General features: G+C 44.2%; 9 protein-coding genes across 9 annotated transcripts; 7 read left to right on the top strand and 2 right to left on the bottom strand.

The window, feature by feature from the left end:
* Positions 1–245: 245 nt before the first annotated feature.
* BYT42DRAFT_590074 (P-loop containing nucleoside triphosphate hydrolase protein) lies at positions 246–3392 on the bottom strand. The gene is made up of 8 exons (XM_051570447.1): positions 3130–3392; positions 2873–3061; positions 2755–2802; positions 2327–2665; positions 2000–2233; positions 1679–1913; positions 597–1614; positions 246–522 (listed from the first exon to the last, which is right to left on the bottom strand). The coding sequence occupies exons 1-8, from the start codon at positions 3309–3311 to the stop codon at positions 497–499; spliced, it is 2271 nt and encodes a 756-aa protein (XP_051418157.1). The 5' UTR covers positions 3312–3392; the 3' UTR covers positions 246–496.
* A 1203-nt stretch (positions 3393–4595) lies between these two features.
* On the top strand, positions 4596–5690 carry BYT42DRAFT_590070 (40S ribosomal protein S16). The gene is made up of 3 exons (XM_051570446.1): positions 4596–4706; positions 4829–4864; positions 5165–5690. Exons 2-3 carry the CDS (start codon positions 4835–4837, stop codon positions 5555–5557), a joined length of 423 nt encoding a protein of 140 aa, XP_051418156.1. The 5' UTR covers positions 4596–4706; positions 4829–4834; the 3' UTR covers positions 5558–5690.
* Positions 5691–6163: 473 nt separating this feature from the next.
* On the top strand, positions 6164–8191 carry BYT42DRAFT_590068 (major facilitator superfamily domain-containing protein). Its single transcript, XM_051570445.1, has 3 exons — positions 6164–6629; positions 6693–6851; positions 6922–8191. Exons 1-3 carry the CDS (start codon positions 6627–6629, stop codon positions 7798–7800), a joined length of 1041 nt encoding a protein of 346 aa, XP_051418155.1. The 5' UTR covers positions 6164–6626; the 3' UTR covers positions 7801–8191.
* A 682-nt stretch (positions 8192–8873) lies between these two features.
* Positions 8874–10439, top strand: BYT42DRAFT_590065 (14-3-3 family protein epsilon). Its single transcript, XM_051570444.1, has 6 exons — positions 8874–8924; positions 9203–9260; positions 9384–9415; positions 9487–9761; positions 9847–10187; positions 10252–10439. The coding sequence occupies exons 1-6, from the start codon at positions 8916–8918 to the stop codon at positions 10302–10304; spliced, it is 768 nt and encodes a 255-aa protein (XP_051418154.1). The 5' UTR covers positions 8874–8915; the 3' UTR covers positions 10305–10439.
* A 484-nt stretch (positions 10440–10923) lies between these two features.
* On the top strand, positions 10924–13687 carry BYT42DRAFT_506271 (SacI homology domain-containing protein; the record flags this gene model as incomplete). The annotated part of the gene is made up of 11 exons (XM_051565080.1): positions 10924–10956; positions 11046–11410; positions 11475–11746; positions 11821–11921; positions 11997–12180; positions 12256–12353; positions 12426–12559; positions 12633–12709; positions 12803–13168; positions 13235–13370; positions 13426–13687. 11 exons carry the CDS (start codon positions 10924–10926, stop codon positions 13685–13687), a joined length of 2028 nt encoding a protein of 675 aa, XP_051418153.1.
* Position 13688: 1 nt separating this feature from the next.
* Positions 13689–14667, top strand: BYT42DRAFT_165690 (uncharacterized protein). Its single transcript, XM_051562342.1, has 2 exons — positions 13689–13983; positions 14069–14667. The coding sequence occupies exons 1-2, from the start codon at positions 13850–13852 to the stop codon at positions 14490–14492; spliced, it is 558 nt and encodes a 185-aa protein (XP_051418152.1). The 5' UTR covers positions 13689–13849; the 3' UTR covers positions 14493–14667.
* Positions 14668–14837: 170 nt separating this feature from the next.
* Positions 14838–17892, top strand: BYT42DRAFT_590054 (SacI homology domain-containing protein). Its single transcript, XM_051570443.1, has 11 exons — positions 14838–15059; positions 15136–15260; positions 15323–15397; positions 15452–15720; positions 15787–15867; positions 15944–15977; positions 16044–16348; positions 16425–16675; positions 16743–16963; positions 17035–17107; positions 17190–17892. Exons 1-11 carry the CDS (start codon positions 15040–15042, stop codon positions 17743–17745), a joined length of 2010 nt encoding a protein of 669 aa, XP_051418151.1. The 5' UTR covers positions 14838–15039; the 3' UTR covers positions 17746–17892.
* Positions 17893–17997: 105 nt separating this feature from the next.
* Positions 17998–20263, top strand: BYT42DRAFT_506153 (Melibiase-domain-containing protein; the record flags this gene model as incomplete). The annotated part of the gene is made up of 2 exons (XM_051565073.1): positions 17998–19188; positions 19256–20263. 2 exons carry the CDS (start codon positions 17998–18000, stop codon positions 20261–20263), a joined length of 2199 nt encoding a protein of 732 aa, XP_051418150.1.
* A 332-nt stretch (positions 20264–20595) lies between these two features.
* On the bottom strand, positions 20596–22799 carry BYT42DRAFT_649347 (Gti1/Pac2 family-domain-containing protein). Its single transcript, XM_051572768.1, has 3 exons — positions 22493–22799; positions 21870–22400; positions 20596–21800 (listed from the first exon to the last, which is right to left on the bottom strand). Exons 1-3 carry the CDS (start codon positions 22662–22664, stop codon positions 20968–20970), a joined length of 1536 nt encoding a protein of 511 aa, XP_051418149.1. The 5' UTR covers positions 22665–22799; the 3' UTR covers positions 20596–20967.
* Positions 22800–23072: the final 273 nt, after the last annotated feature.

Below are 23072 nucleotides of genomic sequence, written 5' to 3'. Positions count from 1 at the left end.
GCTCAGGGATCAGATAATTGACCATGGGATTCAATGTAAAAAAGATGTAGTAAATAAGAGACAACAGAGGAAAGAGAAGACGTCAACCGAAACCAAAAGCTTGCTTTCTTTTTGGCTAATATCTTGCAGAGTTGAAACAATGGAGAAAAAAAGGAGACTTTTTTATCATTTCCCTTATAAGTGCCAAGATTGGATGATCCTGAACAAGGCTTTCGAATCTGTCATTTTTTAGTCAATGCATGGAACTGTTTTCTTTCACGTTTATTTCATTTCTTTGACGCCGTCAAAAGTAAAAGCTTAGGTGTATTTTATCAATACATTGTTCATTGACAGCTCAGTGTGTCGGTGTAACCGCACCCGGTTTTCGTTCATAAGATGACAAGAGATTTACATCAGGTAGCAAGTTCCATTCGTTCTTTACATTAACGCGGGTACATTCAATTCTTCAGGAGAAAAATTGCGCCATACAAGGCAACCGGAATGGAGACATGAAAAATCACATACGTCTTTGTCTTTTGTGCCCTATAGAGGAAGATACAAGTGATTAGTTTTGGCCCTTGTAATTTAAAAAGGATTGCACTATGGTATCTACTTACATGGTGGCCGATTTTCGGAAGGTTCACCTGGAGGTTCTTCCACATAATCCATTTCATAGTCATTGTATGCCTGTGCATCTGACCATTCTGTATCCCAGTTCTCGTCAGACTCGGTTTCTCGTTTTCTTTTGCCGGTAGTTCGATTGGACGCATCACCCAATACAGTATCGCTCGACGATCGTCGTGTTGTTTGGCTGGTTCCACCAGTCTTCATAGGGGCGTCGCTTCCGTAAATATGCTTTTTCATCCAGTTAATCTTGTCCACAAGATCAGGGTTCTTCTTGTTTACTAATTCCGCCAAGTCGCTGTATAATCTGATAGAAAGATCTTTTTGCATTATATTATTTGACACTTCGGCCATTTGGGCACCAGTCATTCGTAGGTTCTCGGTATGATAGCTCGCGCAAAAGCGGGCGTATGTGGCATCGCTGGTATGCGGAAATCTTCCCAAGTATCTTTGTTGTGTAGCAGCGATGATATTCAGCATTTCAATTTCAGCGGCTTGCATACGCATCTGTTCTTCCTGGTTCGTTCTCTGTTCCTGGAGGCGTTCCATATAAGCTTCGTAATGATTTTGGGCTCTTTCAGCTAAGCACTTCTGGTAGTCTACTTCATTATTCTTCTGGTCGTATTCTTTTTGTAGAGCCGCGATCCGACCATCCTTTTCTCTGATGATATTTTCCCGTGCGACAATCCTTTCTCCGAAATACGAGTCTTGCTCGTCGAAAAGCTGACGTTGACATTGAGCCAATCGTGTCAATCGGTCCACTCTGGCTTTAGTGCGATGCATTTTCCTAGTAGAATTCGCCAACTGGCCTCGGAGAGAAGCCATTTCCTTTATCGGTCGGGTTGCGGCTATTTTAGCTCGCAATTCTTGTATGTCTTTGTGGACTTGTTGCCTGGTTTTATGCAAATTGTTATCGGTGCGTCGGAGTGTGTCGTTGAGCTGATTTGTTTGGTGGTTCCAACCATGGAAGAATTCTTGCGACATCTGAACTCCGTTCTGTTTTTGATAATCCTGAATTGGCAATGATTAATCGTGATTGTCTGTACAGCGCGCTGAAATAGAATGAACAAATTACCTTGAGTTTTGCTTTCAGGTTTTCGACGGTATTTTGCACGCCATTGATGTAGTTATCGCGATCAATGGGCGCATTCTGGCGCACGGAATTAGTAATGAATCTGGCGATAGTGCTATGCTGAAGAGTAATCAGAGTGTCTTCCTGATGAGCAAAGGCGGTTGAAGCGGTAGCCAGAATGCATGTTTGGGTGTGACCACCCAATTCGTTTTTGAGTAACCATGTTAGGTTGTTATGTCTACAAGGCAAAAACAAACAAAGCAAATATTAGTCTCACGATGTTGGACAACTAACAAACCAGAATAAAGTATTGCGGTACAGTACCTGTATTTATCGGTAGAACCAGAGGCGGCGAGTTCTTGGATTAGATTTAAAAGGGTCAATAAGCCCTCGTTAGCAGAATCGGTTTCGGGTTCAAGAGTATAACCGGGATACTCTGAGCGGAGAATTTCGGCACCCGCAAGATCCACAAAGGTCAATTTGCCGCTTCGAACAACCGTCTTGTCGTCGACGGTGTCTTGAATAAACAGTTTGATAGTAAAAAAGCAGTGACCACGGCTAGGGAAAAAAAAAAAGAAAAAAAATTAGGTTTCGATTCATTTGATAATGGGTGCGCACTAAAAGGACGGCAATGAAGCTACGCTTGCTTACTTTGAAAATTCATGCCAGCGTGTGCCCGCAACAGTGCGTTGAGCCATGCCGTGACGAAGAATTCGGAGACCTTCCTCGGCAGAGCGAATTAAGGGTTCGTGGCATCCCAGGACTGTCACATCGGAAGTGGTTGGATCTTCATGAATCTCTAAATTGGAGTTATGAGCGGTGAGCAAATCGTAGAGACCATTGTTGCACAGCTCAACAAGGGAAATTTTGACATCGGCATCACGATGGAAGATGCGCAAATATTCAAAGAGCCAGTACAGGGCTCGAGGGATCATGCCCGCTTCGGCAGGACAGGTGGAAAGTTCTTGCATATTTCCCTGAAGGGAATAGCTAACGTGACGAAAACGTGGGAGTTAAAAATAACGCGAATATAAGGTTATCTGATGTGTTACTTAGGCCAATCATAAACTGTCACTTACGATTTTCCAGTACCGGGTTGTCCGCAGGCGATCACGGAACAGTTGTAACTAAATTAAAATAAGAAAAATTAGTCACCAGTGAAAACGCATACAATGGAGTGATTGGCCGTTGAGTTACCCCTTCACGATTTGTTCAATCATGGGTTCGGCTACGTGACGGAAAACGGACTCTTGAGAAGACGTGGGATCGAAAACACGATCAAAGCCAAAACGTTCTTCATCGGCGCCGAACAGGACTTCCTGTTCAGGGTAGTAGGGGTTGGCCTTCAAAGCAGCACGAGCATCGGGATTGTCTCCATGGGGATTACTAGAAACCAAAAGTCAATGAAACCAGAACAGTGAAGCCATGCGCGGCATTAGTGGAAGGGCAATTACCAATAACGGAGGACGACTTGAATATTCTTGGCTTGTTCGACCACCTGATGAGGCAAAGGCACAGACGCAGAGAGCCATGAAGGCAAAGTCAAATTTTGGAAAGTGTTGAAAACACGACTGGTGAAGGAGTTGTTGTTGGAGCTTTCGCTGTTAGAGGTGGAGGAACGCTTAAAAAACCACATGATAACGGTAAAAAATACGAAAAAGAATAAAGAAGTGGGCGATTTTCGCGTTTCTTGGCTGTTATTTACTCAGCAAGAGGGTGACCTCAGAAAAGTGTCGTCATTGACTGCTCACTGATTTTTTTCCTTTAACCATTTCATGTCAAAAAAAAAAAAAAAAAAAAAAAAACCTGGGCAAGGGCGGAGAACCACAGAATCACAGAATCACAGTTGCATTTTGTCGGCCTTGGAAAACTCTCAATGCTGCAGTGAGCAGATAATGCCCGACAAAAAATTTCGTCAAATCAAGCTTACTATGTCACTCGCAGATAAACTTATCTTCAGATGCCATCAGCCATCATATCGTCCGACTGAAAAGGTAAACTGCTCTCGGCCATAGATTCTGAACTGGTTGGCCAATTTGAATGTAAAGACAAATACATTGAATTGTCAGACGATACTGATGTCTCAAGGGCGCTATATATGTGGGGAGATGTGCCTGGATCAAAGAATAGACCATAAAAGCATCACAAAATGACAAGCGGTCTCGTTGTTACCACCCCAGGGAAGAAAAGGCCGAAGTGTTTGTATTTCCCGCCTCGCATCTTTCTCTGATCCCCTTTGTATCTGTATCGGGACATGCTTCATAACTTGAAATCTAATACTAAAATCAAAAAAAAAAAAAAAAAAAAAAATTTGTCCAGAGATTTTGCACTCGGACTTGGCCATTTGCCAGATATAATGTTGGTGGAGATTGTTTAGGTGGATGCCGTTTATCAAAAATCAATGACTCAAAATTTACCAAAGTCGAGTAACTACGGCTTAGCACGAACTTATCAGACTACACCAGCTGCCTGTGACGAATTGAACATAAATCAATCATCAAGGTGTTACTTCTGAACATCAGGCAGTGCAAAGAATGAGTGTATAAACGATTTACAATTCCTAAATTATGCCTATGCATCATAATAAGAAGAAGGCAAATGCAATATCGTGGATAATTACTGTATCATAAGTTTCGCCAATGGTTTGCAAGATTTTACCAAGTTTACATCATTTTCGAGGAAACAAACTTAGACAGGGATTGAATGGTAAGTTGAATTCATATCTTGCCTCCCCGAGCATTTATAAAAGAATAGTGGATAAGCAAAATATATGCAGAGAGACAAAGACATAAATAGAAATTAAGTACCGTATATCGACCAGTGTAGTACGTACCTTAGTTGTGATGGTAAAGGGAATGGCATACCAGGAATTTCGTAGGGATACCCGTGATGGCGTCGGAGCGGGAATTGAACTTACCGTCTTATTCGTTGGCTGGGCGACCTCTGGCATCTGGACCGCGGAGTTGAGCCCGGAAAAGCACACTCAAGGTCGGCACACTGTAACACCTTCCTTTTCTCCAGAGCACCAAAGGTAATGTGGATGGGTGTAAAGGATGGCGCAAGAAAGATGTGAAATGGATGTGGAGATGATGAAAATCAATGGATGGAAATGGTGGATGGATGGATGAACTAATTTTGACTATGGATAATTAGTCCATCATGGAAGCTGTTCAAACTTTTGGCCGCAAGGTGCGTATTTCACTAAAAAAGAAAATGAGAGTTTTTCATTGTCTTTAGCATGAGGGATTTTCGTACGATATTTCGAAGCAACTGCTGGCAACGGATACTTTTACGTTTTCGCCATTTACGAGTACCACATGATCGCATCACGACGATTTCATGAGGTTCATTTCGAGCCCAGTTGCTTTGAACATCGTCGTCATCATCATCGATGCGCTTGCTTTTTTGCATTGAAAGACAAAATGAAATGAAAACCATGGCATTGAAAGTGTTGGATCCAGGTATTGACGATTGCTCTAAACCCTATAGAAAACCGCCACTGCTGTTGCCCACTGCAAGAAGGGTCGTGGCCTTATCCGTGTCAACGGTTCTCCTCTTGAACTCCTCGAACCCGAGATTTTGAAGTTCAAGGTCTACGAAGTTGTCCTTCTCCTTGGTGAAGAACGTTTCGCTAACATCGACATTCGTCTCCGTGTCCAAGGTGGTGGTCACACTTCCCAAGTCTACGCCATTCGTCAGGCTCTTGCCAAGGCCGTCGTCGCTTTCTACCAAAAGTTCGTTGACGAAGCCGCCAAGAAGGAGATCAAGGAGATCCTTGTCCAGTACGATCGTACTCTCCTTGTTGCCGATCCCCGTCGTTGCGAGCCCAAGAAGTTTGCTGGTCCTGGTGCCCGTGCTCGTTACCAGAAGTCTTACCGTTAAACCTATTCTTGGCAACCACACACTTTTGGAAGCATTTTCTTTCTTCCTGTTGTCGTGGATACGTTTTTCCTTTAGAAGTGATATTCTTCATTCATAAAGAATCAAAACATGAGTCTTTTTTCATGTCACATAATCTTGTGTTGTTGCTATCTTGTTGCACGGCTGCTTATTGGAAACTGGAACGACTGGCGCTTCAATGTAAATTGCAAAAAAAGTGGTAGTTGTAAAAGTACGGCGCGGAAGATATACGGATTATGAGATGCGGGACAGATATATATAGCGTGTCGTTCCACAGGGAACCCGACAAACTTGGACACCAAAATTTTCATATCTTGACAGGCATTACTGTTACAAGGGCGCGTTTGGTTACGTAAACGTCAAGGCGGTTTTGTTGGATTGCTTGTTACAGACTAAATCATTGTAAAAGCTGTGAATGGCAAAAGGAAATCTGTTTGATAAGAATGACTTGCACCTTTTTTCATCTGATAAGAGTTGCGCGGATAATTGTCCAAGGATTGCTATTGGTTTTTGACGTGAATGACAGCTGCCGATCCGCATTTGAAAGGATGAATGGAGGATTTGAAAGTCAGTATAGTTCTCCTTGTCCGTCAATTTAAAAAAAAAAAGAAAAAGTGGTTGTCGCTAGGCTGAACTTAATTCTTTTCAACATGGATGAGAAACGTGTGGTTCGGATTGTCTTCAAATCACTTCTCCTTGATCTGATTTCCTTCACGATCATTCTTCCGTTGTTCCCACGGTTACTGAATTACTATCAGATTCAAGAAGGTGGCAATAAAGTGAGACGATCCTTTCTCATTTTGCGCTTGTTTGGTGTTCTTTAACGTTTTCTTGCTCGGGATAGGCTACGCTACTGGGCCACGCGTTGCAAGTACTTGAACAATACAAATCATGGATCAGCGTCGCGCAAGTCAAAGGGTCCAGCAAGTGGGACACGGTGTTACTCGGAGGTCTGTTGGGATCGCTGTTCTCTTTGCTGCAGTTTCTTGTTTCGCCTCTCATTGGACGCGCAAGCGACCGTTTTGGGCGACGCAAGGTTTTGTTATGGACCATGGTAAGTAGGAAGGAGTCTCCTGTACGTTTTCTAAAGCTTTTGATGACACGATTCTACGTTCAGATTGGCAATATCATGTCCACGGCTATCTGGCTATTCGCGCGTTCTTTTGTCGCGTTTCTCTTTGCTCGGGTGATTGCAGGTCTCAGTGAAGGAAATGTCCAACTGAGTATTGCCATTATTTCGGATATCACCACCCCGGAGCGTCGATCACGCAATCTTGTAAGTCATAGGATATAGCTTGTCTTACTCCGTGAGCTGACGAATCAAACTGTGTGTGGGAAAATGGTAGGCGTTTATCGGTATAGCATTTGCTATTGCGTTCACCTTTGGGCCTGCTCTCGGTGCGTGGTTTGCTTCATTTGACCTTACGACAGTGTATCCGTTTGTGGAAGAATGGGGGGTCTACCCTTATTCAACCCCGGCTCTGGTGGGGCTCGTTTTACTGCTAGTGGAGACCGGCTATTTGTACGCATACTTGCCGGAAACCTTCCGCCATCGACATATGAATAGCAGTGCATCGCGTTCATCTGCAAAAGAGTCGACGGAACACGACAATACGGCCACCCGGCTTTCAAATCTTTGTTATCTAAACGCAGTGCAGTGCATTTATTCGTTCCTATTCTCTGGCATGGAGTTCACGCTTGTATTCCTGACCTTCGATGTGCTTGACTACACTCACATGCAACAAGGAAAGCTACTGGGATTCATGGGCATTCTGTCGGCTTTAATTCAAGGCGGTTATGTACGACGCCGAGTTCAACGTCTAGGTGAAAAATCACTGGTCATCCAGGGCATGGTGGCCTGCGCTATGGGTTTAGCCGGTTTATCCGTGATGGCGATGGTTCCAACTCACGCATCGCTTTATCTGTACGGCAGCGTGAGCTGTCTCGCCTTTGCTAGTGGCACTGTAGCGAATTGTCTGACCAGTCTTGCGAGTCTTCAATGCCACGAAGGCGAGGAAAACGAACCTAGGCTTGCCAAAGGTCGGGCGTTGGGCGAATTCCGAAGCTACGGTCAGCTGGGTCGTGCCTTTGGCCCCATTTCAGCGTGTGGTTTGTACTGGATGATGGGGCCCACGTACTGTTACTGCACCGGTGCAATCGCTATGCTGCTCACTACCGTTGCTACCACGGCTGCTGTTCCCGTGCACAAGCAGAAAAAAGCGTAAACTGTCTTTCTTGTCAATGACAGATTTTCAGACATAATCAGCATATATCACTGTATCTATGGTTATTCTTCAAATTTCACTGTATCATTCCATTCCCGTTATTCCCTGGTCGTCCCCCCCTTCTTCCTCCTCCTTTTCTATTCTCACCAATGAACTCCTTTACAGTTGCTTCTAGAAGATTACGCAAAATAGCTAGTTTAAATAGCTAATGACATTACACCAATTGTCAGCGTAAAAAAGCGCTGAACATGGATGCTTTGCTTTAATATCTACGATTACTTTCTGATTCTAGAATAATCGATTTTGTATGGAAATTCCAATAACCATCGATTCATATGATTGAGGTATTCCTTCTTTGTGGACCGCGGGTTGACTCCAAAATCAAGTGGACTATGTCTGTTTCTCTGCGTGAGATTAGATAGCAGGAAACGGAACGGAACTGTAACAAAATCAATGGAATCTGTCTGCTTCAGCGTATATTAATATGTTTGGAGATTTTACGGACGGATTATTGAACGAGCTATTGTCGTGATAAAATATGAAATTTTACTCTCCTGCCAGATGCACCAGCAAATTATAAAACCTTGAGTGAATGGTAATGTTTCAGGCAGGAGGCAATGATGTGAAAGAAAATTTTTTTTTTCTAACTCGCCTTGGGCACAACGGTGGTCCGTGTGAAAATAAACCAAAAAGAAACTTGAAAAAAAAAGTAAAAAGTTCACAGTTGATGACACTTCAGGTACTACAGCAAGTAGAAGTCTCTAAATAGTGCAAAAGTGAAGTGCAATATGTTTATGGTTTCCGTTCATTTAGGTGGATAAAAGGGCTTTTTTTGCTTCCTGATAACTCATTATCATGCATAAGGAACATGGCATAATAACCCGCTATGCATTCAGGGTTTACATTGAACCCTTGTCTTTTTTCATCAAAAAGAGCACTGTGATTCGGTGGGAGCAGGAGATTTCCATGGATTCACCAATGGGCGAATTTTCAATGTCAGCAAGCGATACGTCATCCCCAAGCTGTTGTTTTTTAGTGCCAGCTCGCTATTTTTTTTTCTTTTGCTTGTTTGACAACCAGAACACCAATCCATCACCTGTGATTTTTGCTTTACCATGGCTACTGTAAGTGTCTTTTAATGGACGTGTTCATTTCGGCAGAGTGAGGAGTCTTTATGCAGAAAAAGCGACATGAGGACGGTAAAACGCGGCCAGTTTTTTTTTTCCTTGGTTCTTTTTTTTATTCGTGTGAGCGGACTTGGTCGCGCTCAGTTCAAGCTCGTCATGACGAGGTGGCTCCGTTCATCATCCAGCTTTTATACATTAACAGTCTCCTTCTGCATCTCACTCTGCTACGTTTATTGTACGAATGTAAGGCTAATGGGCCATTTTTGTCAATATAGGAGCGCGATAACAATGTCTACATGGCCAAGCTCGCTGAGCAGGCCGAGCGTTATGACGGTAAGTACTGTCGTTGATGTCCTCCCTTCGAGTCCCTTCCCAAACAAGGAAACGTTGAAGAAGAGCGGTTTTATTCATATATATATATATATATATATATATATTTGTGCCTATTTTGAACAGAAATGGTTGACTACACCAAGGAAGTAGCCAAGGTAAAGTGCATGCTCACTTTTGATGTTCGTCCTCCAACCATTTCCTAATTACTAATATCATTTATCTACAGATGGGTGTTGAATTGACTGTTGAAGAACGCAACTTGCTCTCTGTGGCCTACAAGAATGTGATCGGTGCTCGCCGTGCCTCTTGGAGAATTGTTTCTTCCATTGAACAAAAGGAAGAGACCAAAGGCAACGCTTCTCAGGTGGAGAAGATCAAGACTTACCGTCAAAAGATTGAAACCGAACTTCAGGATGTCTGCAAGGATATCTTGAACGTCTTGAACGAGAACCTCATTCCTAACGCTGAAGGTGGTGAGTCCAGAGTCTTTTACTACAAGATGTAAGTTTCTGAAACATGGAAAAAGAATTACAAAGAAAAAAATTTGCTCATCACGCCATGATTTTTTTTATCTCAACTTTTATAGGAAGGGTGATTATCACCGTTATCTTGCTGAATTCCTTACTGGCGATGAACGTAAGAATTCTGCCACTCAGGCCCATGAAGCTTACAAGCATGCCACGGATATTGCCCAAACCGAATTGGCTCCCACTCACCCCATCCGTTTGGGTCTTGCCTTGAACTTCTCCGTGTTCTACTATGAGATTCTTAACTCTCCCGACCGTGCTTGCCATTTGGCCAAGCAAGCCTTTGACGATGCTATTGCAGAACTCGATACCCTTTCTGAGGAATCTTACAAGGACTCCACTCTCATCATGCAATTGCTGAGAGACAACTTGACCTTGTGGACTTCGGATCTGCAAGAAGGTAAGCCCTTGAATACTTTAATTCAAAACGGGTTGACTGACGATGGATTCTTTTTGTCTTTTAGATGCTGACAAGGGCGAGGAAGCCAAGGCTGACGAGGCTGATGAGTCCAAGTAGAGAGAGCGTTTTTTTTAATGAATGAATAAATTTGGAGTCGATTACGTTCTTTCTTTTCTTTTTTCTTGGGATTGGGAAGTCAGTATTATCTTTTTGTATCGATCTTTTGGAATACAAACATTTGGCAGATCTTGGTATAACTTTTCAAACATGTTTTTACTGATGTAATTCAACGATTCCCATTAGATAGCCGTCTTTTGGTTAGTTCCAAGATGGGTGAAATATGTTGATAAGTATCTTCTGTGACTTACCGGAGCATCTGTTATTGCTTTAGAAACGCCGAAAGGTGTATGTGCTCTATGCAGCCATCGCCAAGAGGGTTTATTTACGGCCCTTTTTTTTTTCCCTGGTGATGCGGGGCCGCAAAAGTACAGTAGGACATTCAGAATTGAAAAATTTCAATTGCCGTGCTTGCAGGTCTTCTTTCTCGCGCATAAATATGAATTGCGAGGCTCAAGTCTTTGATGAATCACTCCCAGGACAATACCATACTTCCACAGTACCGCTATCGCCAACCAATGCAAAACCCACTACGGCCAAACCTCCTCCCGAAGAACCCGTCTTGCCCAAATTAGCCAGCGATAAAGACACCATGCACTTTTCCAATTATCGTTTCGTCATGAGCAGCTTCGAGCTTTATGAAACGAAAACAGTAAGTCTGAACTTGGATAGTTTAAGGCGCGCAGGGTGCCTGTCTGACCAAACCAAATGTGTGTGGTGCGGTGGTGCGGTGGTGAATAGAGATACTACCTTGTTGGAAGCAACCGATCGAGGCAACGTTTCCGAGTATTGCAGATTCATCGAACCAATCCCCAAGATCTCGTGGTTATTGAAGACGATGTCGTGTATACGGAACATGAAAAGAACAAGCTGCTGAAGATGATTGAGGACGGCAACTTGTCGGTGGGCGGATTGAACCTGGTGCCTATGCAGATATACGGGATTGTGGGTTTCATTCGGTTTACCGAAGGGTGGTATATGATCTTTATCACCAAACGGAAACAGGTGGCCTTGCTGGGCGGTCACTATATTTATCATATTGATGAGACGCGTCTTGTCCCCGTTGGAAATCATGTCAAGATCGATCGAAACTCGGACGAAGCTAGGTACTCTGCTGCTGGTAATCTCTCTCCATGCCGTTTTGTGGTTGTGCTCATCATAGTTTTATAGATACATCACCACGTTTCAAAACATTGATTTGACAAAGAACTTTTACTTTTCTTACACATATGATATCACAAACACACTGCAGGTTAATATGACCCAGCCTCCGTTGGAACGCAAAGGAGCCGAAAATGATCCGTCCATCGGAGATTATCACCCGGCGGAACATAACGATATGTTCGTTTGGAACCATTATTTATTGAAATCCGGGTTCAAAGATCTCACCAGCCGGAGCGGCTGGATTTTGCCCTTGATTTATGGGTTTGTTGATCAGGCGAGTACGTAAGAAAGCAACAGAATGATCCTCTGCTTTGCATTGACCGTCTTTTTTTTTTTTTTTTTATTCATGTAGAGATTTCGGTGTTTGGACGAAACATTATCATTACTTTAATTGCGCGTCGCTCCCGGCACTTTGCAGGTGCCCGCTTTCTGAAGCGAGGTGTGAATGACAAGGTGCGATTTTTCTTACAAGACTGCCTGGTCGTGTCGGATCTGGGAAACCCAAATACTGATCTTTTTTTGGCTTAGGGTTTTGTCGCCAACGATGTGGAGACCGAGCAAATCGTAGCCGAGATGACCACTACTTCGTTCCATTCTACGGATCAACTGTTCGGAAACCCTCGTTATACCTCGTATGTCCAACACCGTGGGTCGATTCCCCTAATATGGTCGCAGGATACAACCAATATGTCTCCCAAACCGCCGATTGAACGTAAAGTGATATATTTGTGGGAGGGGAAAAAAACTATTGACTGATCCATTATATTCACCCTTTCCTTCATTGCAGTTAATGTCGTGGATCCCTTTTTTTCCGCAGCCGCCTTGCATTTTGAAAATTTATTTGAACGGTACGGGACACCATGCATTGTGTTAAATCTGATCAAAGTAAGTGTTACGACAGGAACAAGCGATAGTACCCTATCTGTTGACAAAGTGTACAATCCCTGCTTTTGGTAGCAAAAAGAGAAAACCGAACGAGAGTCCATCTTGGGTAAAGAGTTTGCCGAAGCAATTGATTACCTGAATCAATTTCTTCCCCAAGCCAAACGTATCAAATACATCGCATGGGATATGTCGAGAGCTTCGAAAAGGTAAAACTTACATACTACGTTACCTGTCTTCTTTTTTTCTTGCTGATAAGTTTGGTTACGATCCACAATTCAGTCATGATCAAGATGTTATCGGGTATCTTGAAAAGGTGGCGCGAGAAATCATGGAAGAAACTGGCCTTTTCCACAGCGGTCCCGAGCCTTATCTCAATGCCATGAAAAGAGACCCAAAGTAAGTGCTTGACTTCAAAAGATAATTACAGCGTCATTGTCTCGTTTGCTCAGACCACTGTCGAAACAGACATCCATCTGATCGACGCATGTATTTGCGGCAAAAAGGTGTGCTTCGTACGAATTGCATCGATTGTCTTGATCGTACCAATGCGGCTCAATTCCTTATGGGAAAATGTGCTCTGGGAAATCAGTTGTACGCCCTTGGTGTGATTGCTTCGCCCAACGTGGACTTTGATTCGGATGTGGTAAACATTTTCACGGAAATGTATCATGACCACGGTGATACTATTGCCTTGCAATACGGCGGTTCCCATCTTGTAAACACCATGGAGACCTACCGCAAAATTAACCAATGGACGAGTCATCCCCGTGATATGATTGAGTCCATCCGTCGTTTTTATGCCAATGCATTCTCGGGTAAATTTTCGTGCGTCTCGCCTGTAGAAAGCTATCATTTTATTCATAACTTATTTTTTTCAACAGATGCTGATAAGCAAGATGCAATCAACTTGTTTCTCGGCAACTTTGTCACCAAGGATGGCCAGCCATTATTATGGGAACTAAATTCGGATTACCATTTACACAACCAAGATCCACGCGTCAAACCAGTCCGTCGAGAGTGAGTTCATGTATAAGTGATACTTTGCTATATGTATTGAGCAAAAACGGTCTAGCTATCGAAACTGGTGTTCCAAAAATGTGCTGAATGCTAAAAAGGAAGAAATGGATCCCAAGTTATTCGACATCCCTCTTGCGTGCCGTGTTCCTGCACTGGATCCCGATGAAAGCGATCCTTTTCAAGGTTACTGGGTGGAATATTACACCCATCATCAACTCACTTCGCTCGATCAGTTGTTTGCCTTTAATATGAATGGCACGCTCAAGTATCGCCCACCTAAACTGGCATCGCATACTCGGGATGGCAAAACAGAGTAGGTTGCATGAAATAAGGCAGGCATATTCTCACATTAGACTTATCTTGCACCAACTTATTGTCACAGATTGACTAAAGCAGAGGCGCTGGAGATCAGTCCTTTCACTGTTCGTTGTTCACCCAGTAGCAGTCGAAACCTTGCTGCAGCACGCGCCCATCCAACCATGACCACTGAGACGTCAAAAGAAGAGCAAGTGATGCGAAGCAAAGACAAGGCGTCCGCTTGGACCATTGAAGGCATGGTCAAGCGCAGTCTGGATCCTACCATCACCCACTCTGAACATAAAGAATATCGAAGGTACTAATTGACTTTTTTTTTGTCGGGTGGTGCATTAAGGAGGGATCATTTATTTGATGTTATCTAACAAATGCCGTCCGAATAGATATACCCAGCAATTTCGCAGTGTCGAGAAATTAACGATATCCCATGGTGATCAAAGAAGCTATGCCAACATTGAGAGCTTTCCTGAATATCAGCAATACCTGAATTACATTCACCGTAACGCGCCTGATGAGCATCCGTCGGCTCTCAAAACGCAAAGTATCGATGAGCAGGTTTATAACACCTATGTTGATATTCCTCGTCGGGCCGCCGCGGCTCAATTTAGCCGAGAATGGAGCTCAACTGCTCGCAAACGGTACGAAGGCTATCTCATGTATTTGCGCACAGGACGATACATGCAACAACCTTCTTCCGTGCATCCTTCAACTCCTTCCCGACAGCCTACCACTTCACTGCAAGACAATACTATAGTCGCCAATTCAACTGCCGCCGCATTACTTGCTTCCCGAAAACCATTGGTTTAATTCACCCATTCTTTCTCCTTACTCCCTCTCTCTCTCTCACTACACACACACCTCACACATATTTTTCAATCCATATTTCCTACAGTCGACTCCATCTTTCTCAATTATATTTACTGTTACTCATGCATTAAACAGTAAACCTGCCTTTTAAAACTGGCGATCTTTTCAAGTCGGGCATTGTGTCCAATAGAACTAGTCCAGCAACTGGTCTTGAACCACTTGATCATTGCTCAAAACCAACTGACACTGGATGAAACTTTCCAGCAGTAGTAAGGAGCGATAGATTGATAATGATCTAGCTTAACCATTCCAGGCATTCAAAAACGGTGCCTTGGCTTGGCTCGGCTTGACTTGGTTTGGGATGGTGGGACAAGGCTGAAACCTGCTGGATTCCCCAGAAACGGGGAAATAATATTTAGCGAGTCACCCTTTGGTTGTCACCTTCTATTGCAGCATTCCTTTTCACTTTTTTCCCTTTTCAATTGGTGCATTGCATTCCAACACTGTTCTGCGCTTGTTTCTGTTTAGTGTGGCCCGTCATTGAATAATGTTTGAACAATTGCGACTGTAAGAAGCAAGTCTTGCTCACGAAAAGCTTTATCAGTTACTGAATAACTGTCGGGCGTCTTTCCAACGTATTTAGACACATCACAAACGACGCCTATGTGTTCACCCCAATGTACGAACCCGCCCAACTGGCGGTGGCCTCTAACAAGTCTTTAGATACGCTTACCATTCATCGGGATTCGGGGGTCATGGAGTTAAATGGTGAGTAAGCATGCACTGTTTTCGTTTAGGCTGCCATAATATATTAAACCCGTTCGGTAAAGCTCCGCCGCTGCATAGTACAGTGCCACACGACCTTGTTGTGTATGGCATCATGGGCTTTATAAATCTTCACGCTGGTAAGATGGAGATACCCTTGGAAGTAACGTTCAGTGTCGCTCACAAATGGATAGGTGAATACATGATCGTGGTAACGGAACGGCAGCGAATAGGTTCGTTGCAAGGACATGATATTTTCCAAGCGACATCATTCAAGATGCTTCGAGTCCCACGGAGCACGACCGGTCTTTCCGAACAAATGTTGCAAGATGAGGAAAGATACATACACATGGTAGAAACTCATCTGCAGCAAAATGCATTTTATTACTCTTATACCTATCCCATCACATTGTCTGTGCAACGTCAGACAAATGCAGATCGCACTGCCCCATTATGGAAACAGGTAATCATTGACGAGCATGGGATCTTACACCACTTATGTACGTCTATTTCTGACATGATTCCCTAGACGGATGACCGGTTTTTCTGGAACCGATACCTATCAAACAAAATGATCGAAGCTACCATGGATTTATCCGATAAAGCAAACGTAGGTTCTACAATTGGGATCATGTGACGGTTCTTTCGTTCTGTTGGATACACTGGCACTCATTTTGCTCCTTCAGTATGACAGTTTCATTCTGCCAATGATTCAAGGATGTATGTGCGCTTGCCATTAGGAAATTGATGAAACTTGGGCAATAACATGGACGTTTTGTCATTTAGTTGTATCTATTGTAACGACCATGATCCATCAGCAGGCTGTGACGTTTGGTCTCATTAGTCGTCGATCACATCAACGTGCGGGAACGCGATACTTTTCACGTGGGTTAGATTCATCAGGGCATGCCAGCAATTTTGTCGAAACCGAGCAAATCCTTTTGTGCGATCAAAAGCATCCCGTGGGACCTTACAAGACACAGATGGCTTACGTGCAAACTCGCGGATCCATGCCGGCATTGTGGGGTCAGACTCCAAATATTCGCTACACACCGCGACTTTGGCTCAATACAGAATTATCCGACAACCATGTATGGATTAAAAACAAAATTGGGTTTCGTATCGCTATGCCCATCGGTCACCTTAACCGTATGTGTTGATATATAGGTCCTGGAGGCATCTCGAAATCATTTAGCGGAGCAGATTCGTTTATACGGACCTCAAATTCTGGTCAACTTGGTGAATAAGAAAGGATACGAGCTTTCGGTGGGACAATTATTCGAACAACTGGTACAGGCACTCAATGATCTCGACTTGTTCTATGTTCATTTCGATTTCCATCACGAGTGCTGCAACATGCGATGGAACAGAGTTCAACTTTTGATTGATCAATTAGAACCTGAATTACGAAAGCAAGGGTAAGGGCTACGTCCTTCGTGATGATATGATGCACTTGACCATGTGTCTGATGTGAAAAGCGTATAGTTACTGCCATTTGGATATGTCGCTGCCTGAGGATCCCGTGATTCGTCAAATACAGTCGTCCGTTGTCCGTAGCAACTGTATGGATTGTTTGGATCGCACGAATGTGGTTCAAAGCACCCTGGCAAGATGGGTCTTGAACCAGCAGTTACGGGAAGCTGGCATTTTGCAGTCGACCGATGTTATTGAAAACGATATTCGCTTCATGACTATATTCAGAGAAGGTACGTCGGAAAAAAGAAAACAAAAAATGAGTGATATACACGATCCAATTAACTGTTGAACGGTGTTTTAGTGTGGGCGAACAACGCGGATGCCTTGAGTGTCGCTTACTCTGGTACAGGCGCTCTGAAGACCGACTATACAAGGTATAAATCGAAAATATGGCATACTACTACCTGCGAGCTCGAAAGTTCCTCATGTGCTCCTTCTTTTTTCCAACTCTTACAGAACGGGCGTCCGAACCAGAGCCGGTGCCTTGCGCGATTTACAGAACTCTATTATTCGTTATGTAAAGAACAATTATCTAGATGGCTCGAGACAGGACGGCTTCGATCTTGTTCTCGGAAAATACAAAGTGCCCTTGGCCTCATCCGTTGGTGGACATCGTGAAAGTCCGTTTGCGAAACAAAAGCCCGTCTCTGTGCGTGTCGTCCCGGCTCTACTCCTGCTCTCGTTTGGCGTGTTTCTATTTGCCCTCTTTTTCCCAAGCGGTATCAATATCGCATCCACCACGTTCTACGTCATGTTTTTGGCGCTGTGCTTTGCCACTATTCTATCCACATGCCACTTTATGCTGGAACATGGCACACAGTACGTTGATTGGCCGAAACTGATCAATATTGCCCCTGTGGCCGATATCGCCACCGCGGCTGAACCGAGCATCACCGTAGTCACCAAACGACACCCCTTTTCACTGTCCTGGCGACATAAGCGAGACAGCACAGGAATGCTGGACGAAATTGAACAAGGTCACGAACTGCCAACCTTGAAAAAAACCACCTAAGACTCGTTTGTATTGTTATTACTTATACACATGTTTCTCTAGTTCCCTCTGTATATATTTTTCTTTCCTTTATGGTTAGCCAACCTTTCCTATAGAAGGTTAGATCTCACATGATAGATGTTTATGCTTTTTGTCCCAAAAAAAACACAATTTTTTCCTTCTTTTGAAGATAATCTTGTAGACAACCTTATCTTGTAAGCAATTTGCGAATCGCTTGGACTTGACTTTTTTTTACTGGTTATTGAATAGCTGATGACTCTGCGTAATGGCATTACAGCTCATCCCAAGGGCAATGTGTGGTTTCTTGTCACGGAGCACAGCAGTTATGTGATTGGCGCCACAAGCGAGGGACTTTTACTGAACCTTCATTGGGGAGGAAAGCTCACGACGATGGAGGGACCTTGGACGGCAGCGGTTCCCCCCGAACGCAGTTCACAAGATCCAGGGTTAACAGCCGCCACGGAGGAATTTCCTGTTTTTGGCGGTCTTCGCTACGGACTCCACGCGCTCAAAGCCGAGTTTACAGAGACGCACACACGAGAACTTGATTTGATGTGGACAGGAGAAGCGGTTCAACAAGGCACGAGTTTACAGTTACAGTTATGCGACCGTGTATACAAGGGATTCTGTGTTTATCTGCATTATGAAGTGGATATTCAGCATGATATCATCCGACGATGGACGAGTGTCAAAAATGGAACCAAAAACAACATTGAACTGGAAAAAATCATGTCCGCCGGATGGCATCTTCCGCCTACGTACATGAAGCGTGAATTGGTCACGTTGGCGGGCGAGTGGTCTGCAGAAACGCAGGTGCAAGTGCATTCACTTCAACCGGGTCTCACGCAGACCATAGAAAGCCTGCGGGGGATCCCATCCGCTCAAGCCTATCCGTTTTATGCAGTCAAACAAGCCAATCCCGAGTCGCAGGAGGCCGCTGTGTACTTTGGCACCCTGGCTTGGAGTGGCAATTGGGAGATCCATTTGAAAACCGACATTCAGGGAGCCACGGTCATCACAGGAGGTATCCATCACAACGATTTTAGTTGGACGTTGAAGCCTGGTGAAACGTTTGACACACCTTATTTTGCTTGCGGCTATTCCATCGATGGACTTTCGGGAGCACGCCGTCGAATGACTTCGTTTACGAAAACCCGTCAACATGCTGGCCATTTGACGAATCCAGTGCTTTACAACTCTTGGGAAGCCACCGGGTTTCACGTCACGTATGATAATCAAAAAAGGCTGGCCGAGTTGGCAGCCACCGTTGGTGCAGAACTATTCGTAGTGGACGATGGATGGTTTTCGGGACGTCGCGACGATCATGCTGGGTTAGGCGACTGGTATCCTGACGACATCAAATTTCCTCACGGACTACGGCCGTTGTCTGATTATGTCCATCAACTGGGCATGGACTTTGGACTTTGGTTTGAACCAGAAATGGTAAGTGGCTACCGAATGGAGTATAGCAATACAAAAAGAAACTGATCAATCCCATCGGCGTGCCTAGGTGAACCCAGATTCGGACTTTTACCGGAACAATCCAGATTGTGTATATCATTATCCTGATCGTCCGCGCAGTCTTGAGCGGAATCAACTGGTATTGGATTTGACGCGAACCGATGTACAGGAGTATCTGTTTGACCGCTTGAGCAAGCTTATTGATGAAGTCAACATCGATTATATTAAATGGGATATGAATCGACCCATCTCTGAAGCGAGCGGATTCTTTACAGCGCAAGCGTTGAAACGCAATCCTCGGGAAATCTGGGTGCGTCACGTTCGAGCTTTTTACGGTCTGATTGAGCGGTTGAAGAAAACCTTCCCTTTGCTTCGGATCGAATCCTGTTCCAGCGGAGGCGGACGAGCGGATGTTCAGATCATTGAGTATACAGACCAATGTTGGACAAGTGACAATACGCGACCCGATGCACGTCTACGGATTCAATACGGGGCATCGTTTATATTGCCTCCAAAATGCATGTCGTGTTGGGTCACTGATATGCCGACGGACGAGTCGCTGATGCCTTTGAGTTTCCGATTCCACGTTTCTTTTATGGGTACGCTGGGTGTAGGCGCGAATCTGACCCGCTACACTGCAGACGAGCTTCAGCTGGCTTGTGATTGGATCTCGGTTTACAAATCTTTGAGGTTCATTTTGCAACATGGTGTTATTGATTGGCTTATTGCTCCTCAAGCATCGCAATGGCAAATGATGGCTAGTCAAACCTATTTAAACGATGACGAAAGTGTGGTTCTCGTGTTTCGAGAACAGAGTCCATTTTGGCAACCCATACCTCCTTTACGTGTACGGCATCTGGAAGCGTCAGTTATGTATACCGTTCAAATATGGCATCAAGATCCTGCGGCCGCTGACATATTCAGTTTTTCCGGTGCCTTTTTGATGCAAAAGGGGTTAGACCTGCCTTATTTGACACGCCATGCCTACAGCAGCGTGGTCATCCACATCAATAAAAGTGGCCAAGGGGGTTCCCGGCGGGAGGGACTGAACGGTTAGGAGCTTGGCGTTTATTCTTCCATCTTTTCGCTTCTATTTTATTTTTTTTTTAAAAAAAAAAGGGATCCTGCCTTTGGTTTTTCTTTTGCTGCAATGTATCCCTGACAACCCATCGTCCATATCATCGTGCAAACGAATCGTCACGTGGGAATGTTGGTTACCGTTACTAGGTGGAATGACAATAAGTTGTCTTTCATAGTTTGGACACTTCCCCCCCCCCAAACCGTATAACATGTTGAAATCTTTATAATTGGCCTTTAGCTGGTCTCGGTTTTTTACAATAATTGATGAATGCTTTTTCTATTTCAAAAATAAAATAAACGAAAGCAGGGCATAGTTTCAAAGGTCAAGCATGAGTGATAGTTATACTATAACAAACTTTTGTCAAGCAGTCATATAACTGGTAGGTTTGCTAGGCCGTAGTCATTCGATGCATAGGAAAACGGCGCCAAGATAAAATATTTCAAGATTGAAAATAACTGTATGCCAAGTGGGGCATGATTCGAAAACGTGGTATCCAGGATGGACAAAACAAAGTTCAAGGAAAGAGAAATAAAGGAGAGAAAAAGATATATAATCACAAAATGATAAACATCAGTAGCTAATTACTACTAGACGAGAGAAAAAAAAGCATGGCAAATTAACAAAAAAAAAGGAATTGATGTTACATAGAATGAAGCAAAAAATAATAATAATTAGACTTGTTAATAATATTGGAGTTCACTGTTCGCGGCGGTTGGACATATGACCTTTTCTGCAAGAGACGGGTGTGCCGGATCGGACGATAGTGTTGAAGACAATGAATCCATGGAATGAATATTGGCATAGCAGTGAGTGGAGGTATGCAAAGTAGAGGTGGTGGATAGCATGCTTGGAATATTAGGAAACGACGTTGGCGAAGCGAAAGGAGAAATGATGCCCGAAGATAGCTGAAACGGTAGTTGGTTGGCCGGCAAGGCGGCTGAACCTGGATGTTTATACCCATTATTTGCCGGAATCATGGCGTACGTGGGTTGGGAGGTAGGGGGTGTTTTGGGAAATGGCTGATTCCATACGTGGTAGGAGGGTGAAGGCAAAGGTGTGGTCTCTACGGAAGCTTTGTGTAACGGATGCGGAGGGTAGATGGATGGCATTGATCCTGGCGAGGATCTGGCTCCAACATGAGGCAATGAATACCTAGCTTCATGTAATTCCGACAAATACTCTCTGTCAAGAAGCGACAACGTCGGAGCCGAAGAAGCATGTGGTAAAGCTGGCATACTGACAGGAAATCGCATATGCGATATGCTGGATTGCGATTGAAGTGTTGCGCAGTCGTCAGTATTAGGAGGCGTTGGCATAGAATCGGCTCGAACATTGTATCGCATGTTGTAACCTTCCGACACATAATCGGACGTCCCCGTTGTCAACGAAAGAACAGCAGTTGAAGGATATCCTCCATTCATCGTTTCCAATGGCGATCTCGATACCGAAACATGATGGAAAGTCATATCATGTGTAGATGCAGACGATCGTCGACGCGTGTCTGGTCTTTGATCTGTGAACAAACAGTTAGAAACGATGAGAGGGAAATGGGTTTTATCAAAATAAAACATCGTCCACTTACAGAATGGTAGGATATCATGCGGAGAGTTCAGTGACGATGAGAATACGGGCGTTGCTGAATCGGGCGAAGACGACATGGAGCTCCTTTTGCTGTCGTCAAAGGATGCATTGGATTCGATATTAAGGGGAATACGGAAGGTCTGTCGCATCAGTAATTCGGAGCTTATTTCTAGGCACGCCAATTCAGGAATAGAGCAAGGTGTTCGTAAACGGTGGTTGAGCACATCCTCTTTGGTGTAATAACTGATTAAATGTTGAGCGGAACCGTTCACGACGATACTCATTGTCTTTTTAATGAGTCCGCCTTTCTTGAATTTGTACGAGTTGGTGAGGGAGCCTACCAACGCGCGCTCGCGGTTGCGATCAATGACCGTATTCTCACTGTGTCGGCTATGCCCAGTGGAGTGACGACGATCCACCGATGCGCGTTTGCCGTGACCTGTATCGCGTGCATCCAATTCACGGTAAATCAAAAAGTTGCCAAGAATTCGAGAAGGACTCCACACAAGACCATCGGTCCAGCGCTTAATGCCTGTCTCAAGATCTTATGGTGAGTTGTTTTGGTTGCTATATAAGCGATCTTCATCATCTCGCTTTCATGCGTAACCGCGCGAGCCAACGCACCTGATTCTTTCTCATCAAACACAAATACGGTGCCCGATTGTACCGTGCCACGTTCCCTTTCTTGCAATCGACGATTGATTTTATGAAAGATCCCGCGACGACATGCTTCAAAGATTAGCAAAGTGTCCGTTGTGGTCTCGATAAATCCGTGAAATGTCTCCATAGTTTGCATGAACAGAAAAAGAAGAAGGAAGAGAACAGAATAGACGAGGGCAGAATGCGCTGTGGCTGGACAGGAGTGGCGGAGAGAGATCAAAGGACGAAAGGGAAAAACGAAAGGAAGAAAGACGAGAAAGGAGGTTTATAAGTGGAACGAAAAAGAAAATGACTTTCGCTGGTGGGTTTTTTCCGGGGGAGGGGGAAAAACGATCCTTCGAAAAGCGCAAACCTGAATAATGTGGCATTTTTTTTTATCTCAGCACGGGCATTTGCGATTCAGTCGTTGAGCGGCTGTACGATCGAGCGATGATGACCCTATCTTGTGGGATAAAACAGTTGGAAGGAGTTGGGCATTAGCGATGCACACCCCATATAGAAAACTTCTTCGTGGCAAAACAGTCGAAAACTTCAACGGGATTTT

The sequence above is a fragment of the Radiomyces spectabilis genome, assembly GCF_025331425.1.
Source record: "Radiomyces spectabilis strain NRRL 2753 chromosome Unknown BYT42scaffold_19, whole genome shotgun sequence".
Classification (NCBI taxonomy): Eukaryota; Fungi; Mucoromycota; class Mucoromycetes; order Mucorales; family Radiomycetaceae; genus Radiomyces; species Radiomyces spectabilis.
This window is presented reverse-complemented; position numbering and strand designations above follow the sequence as displayed.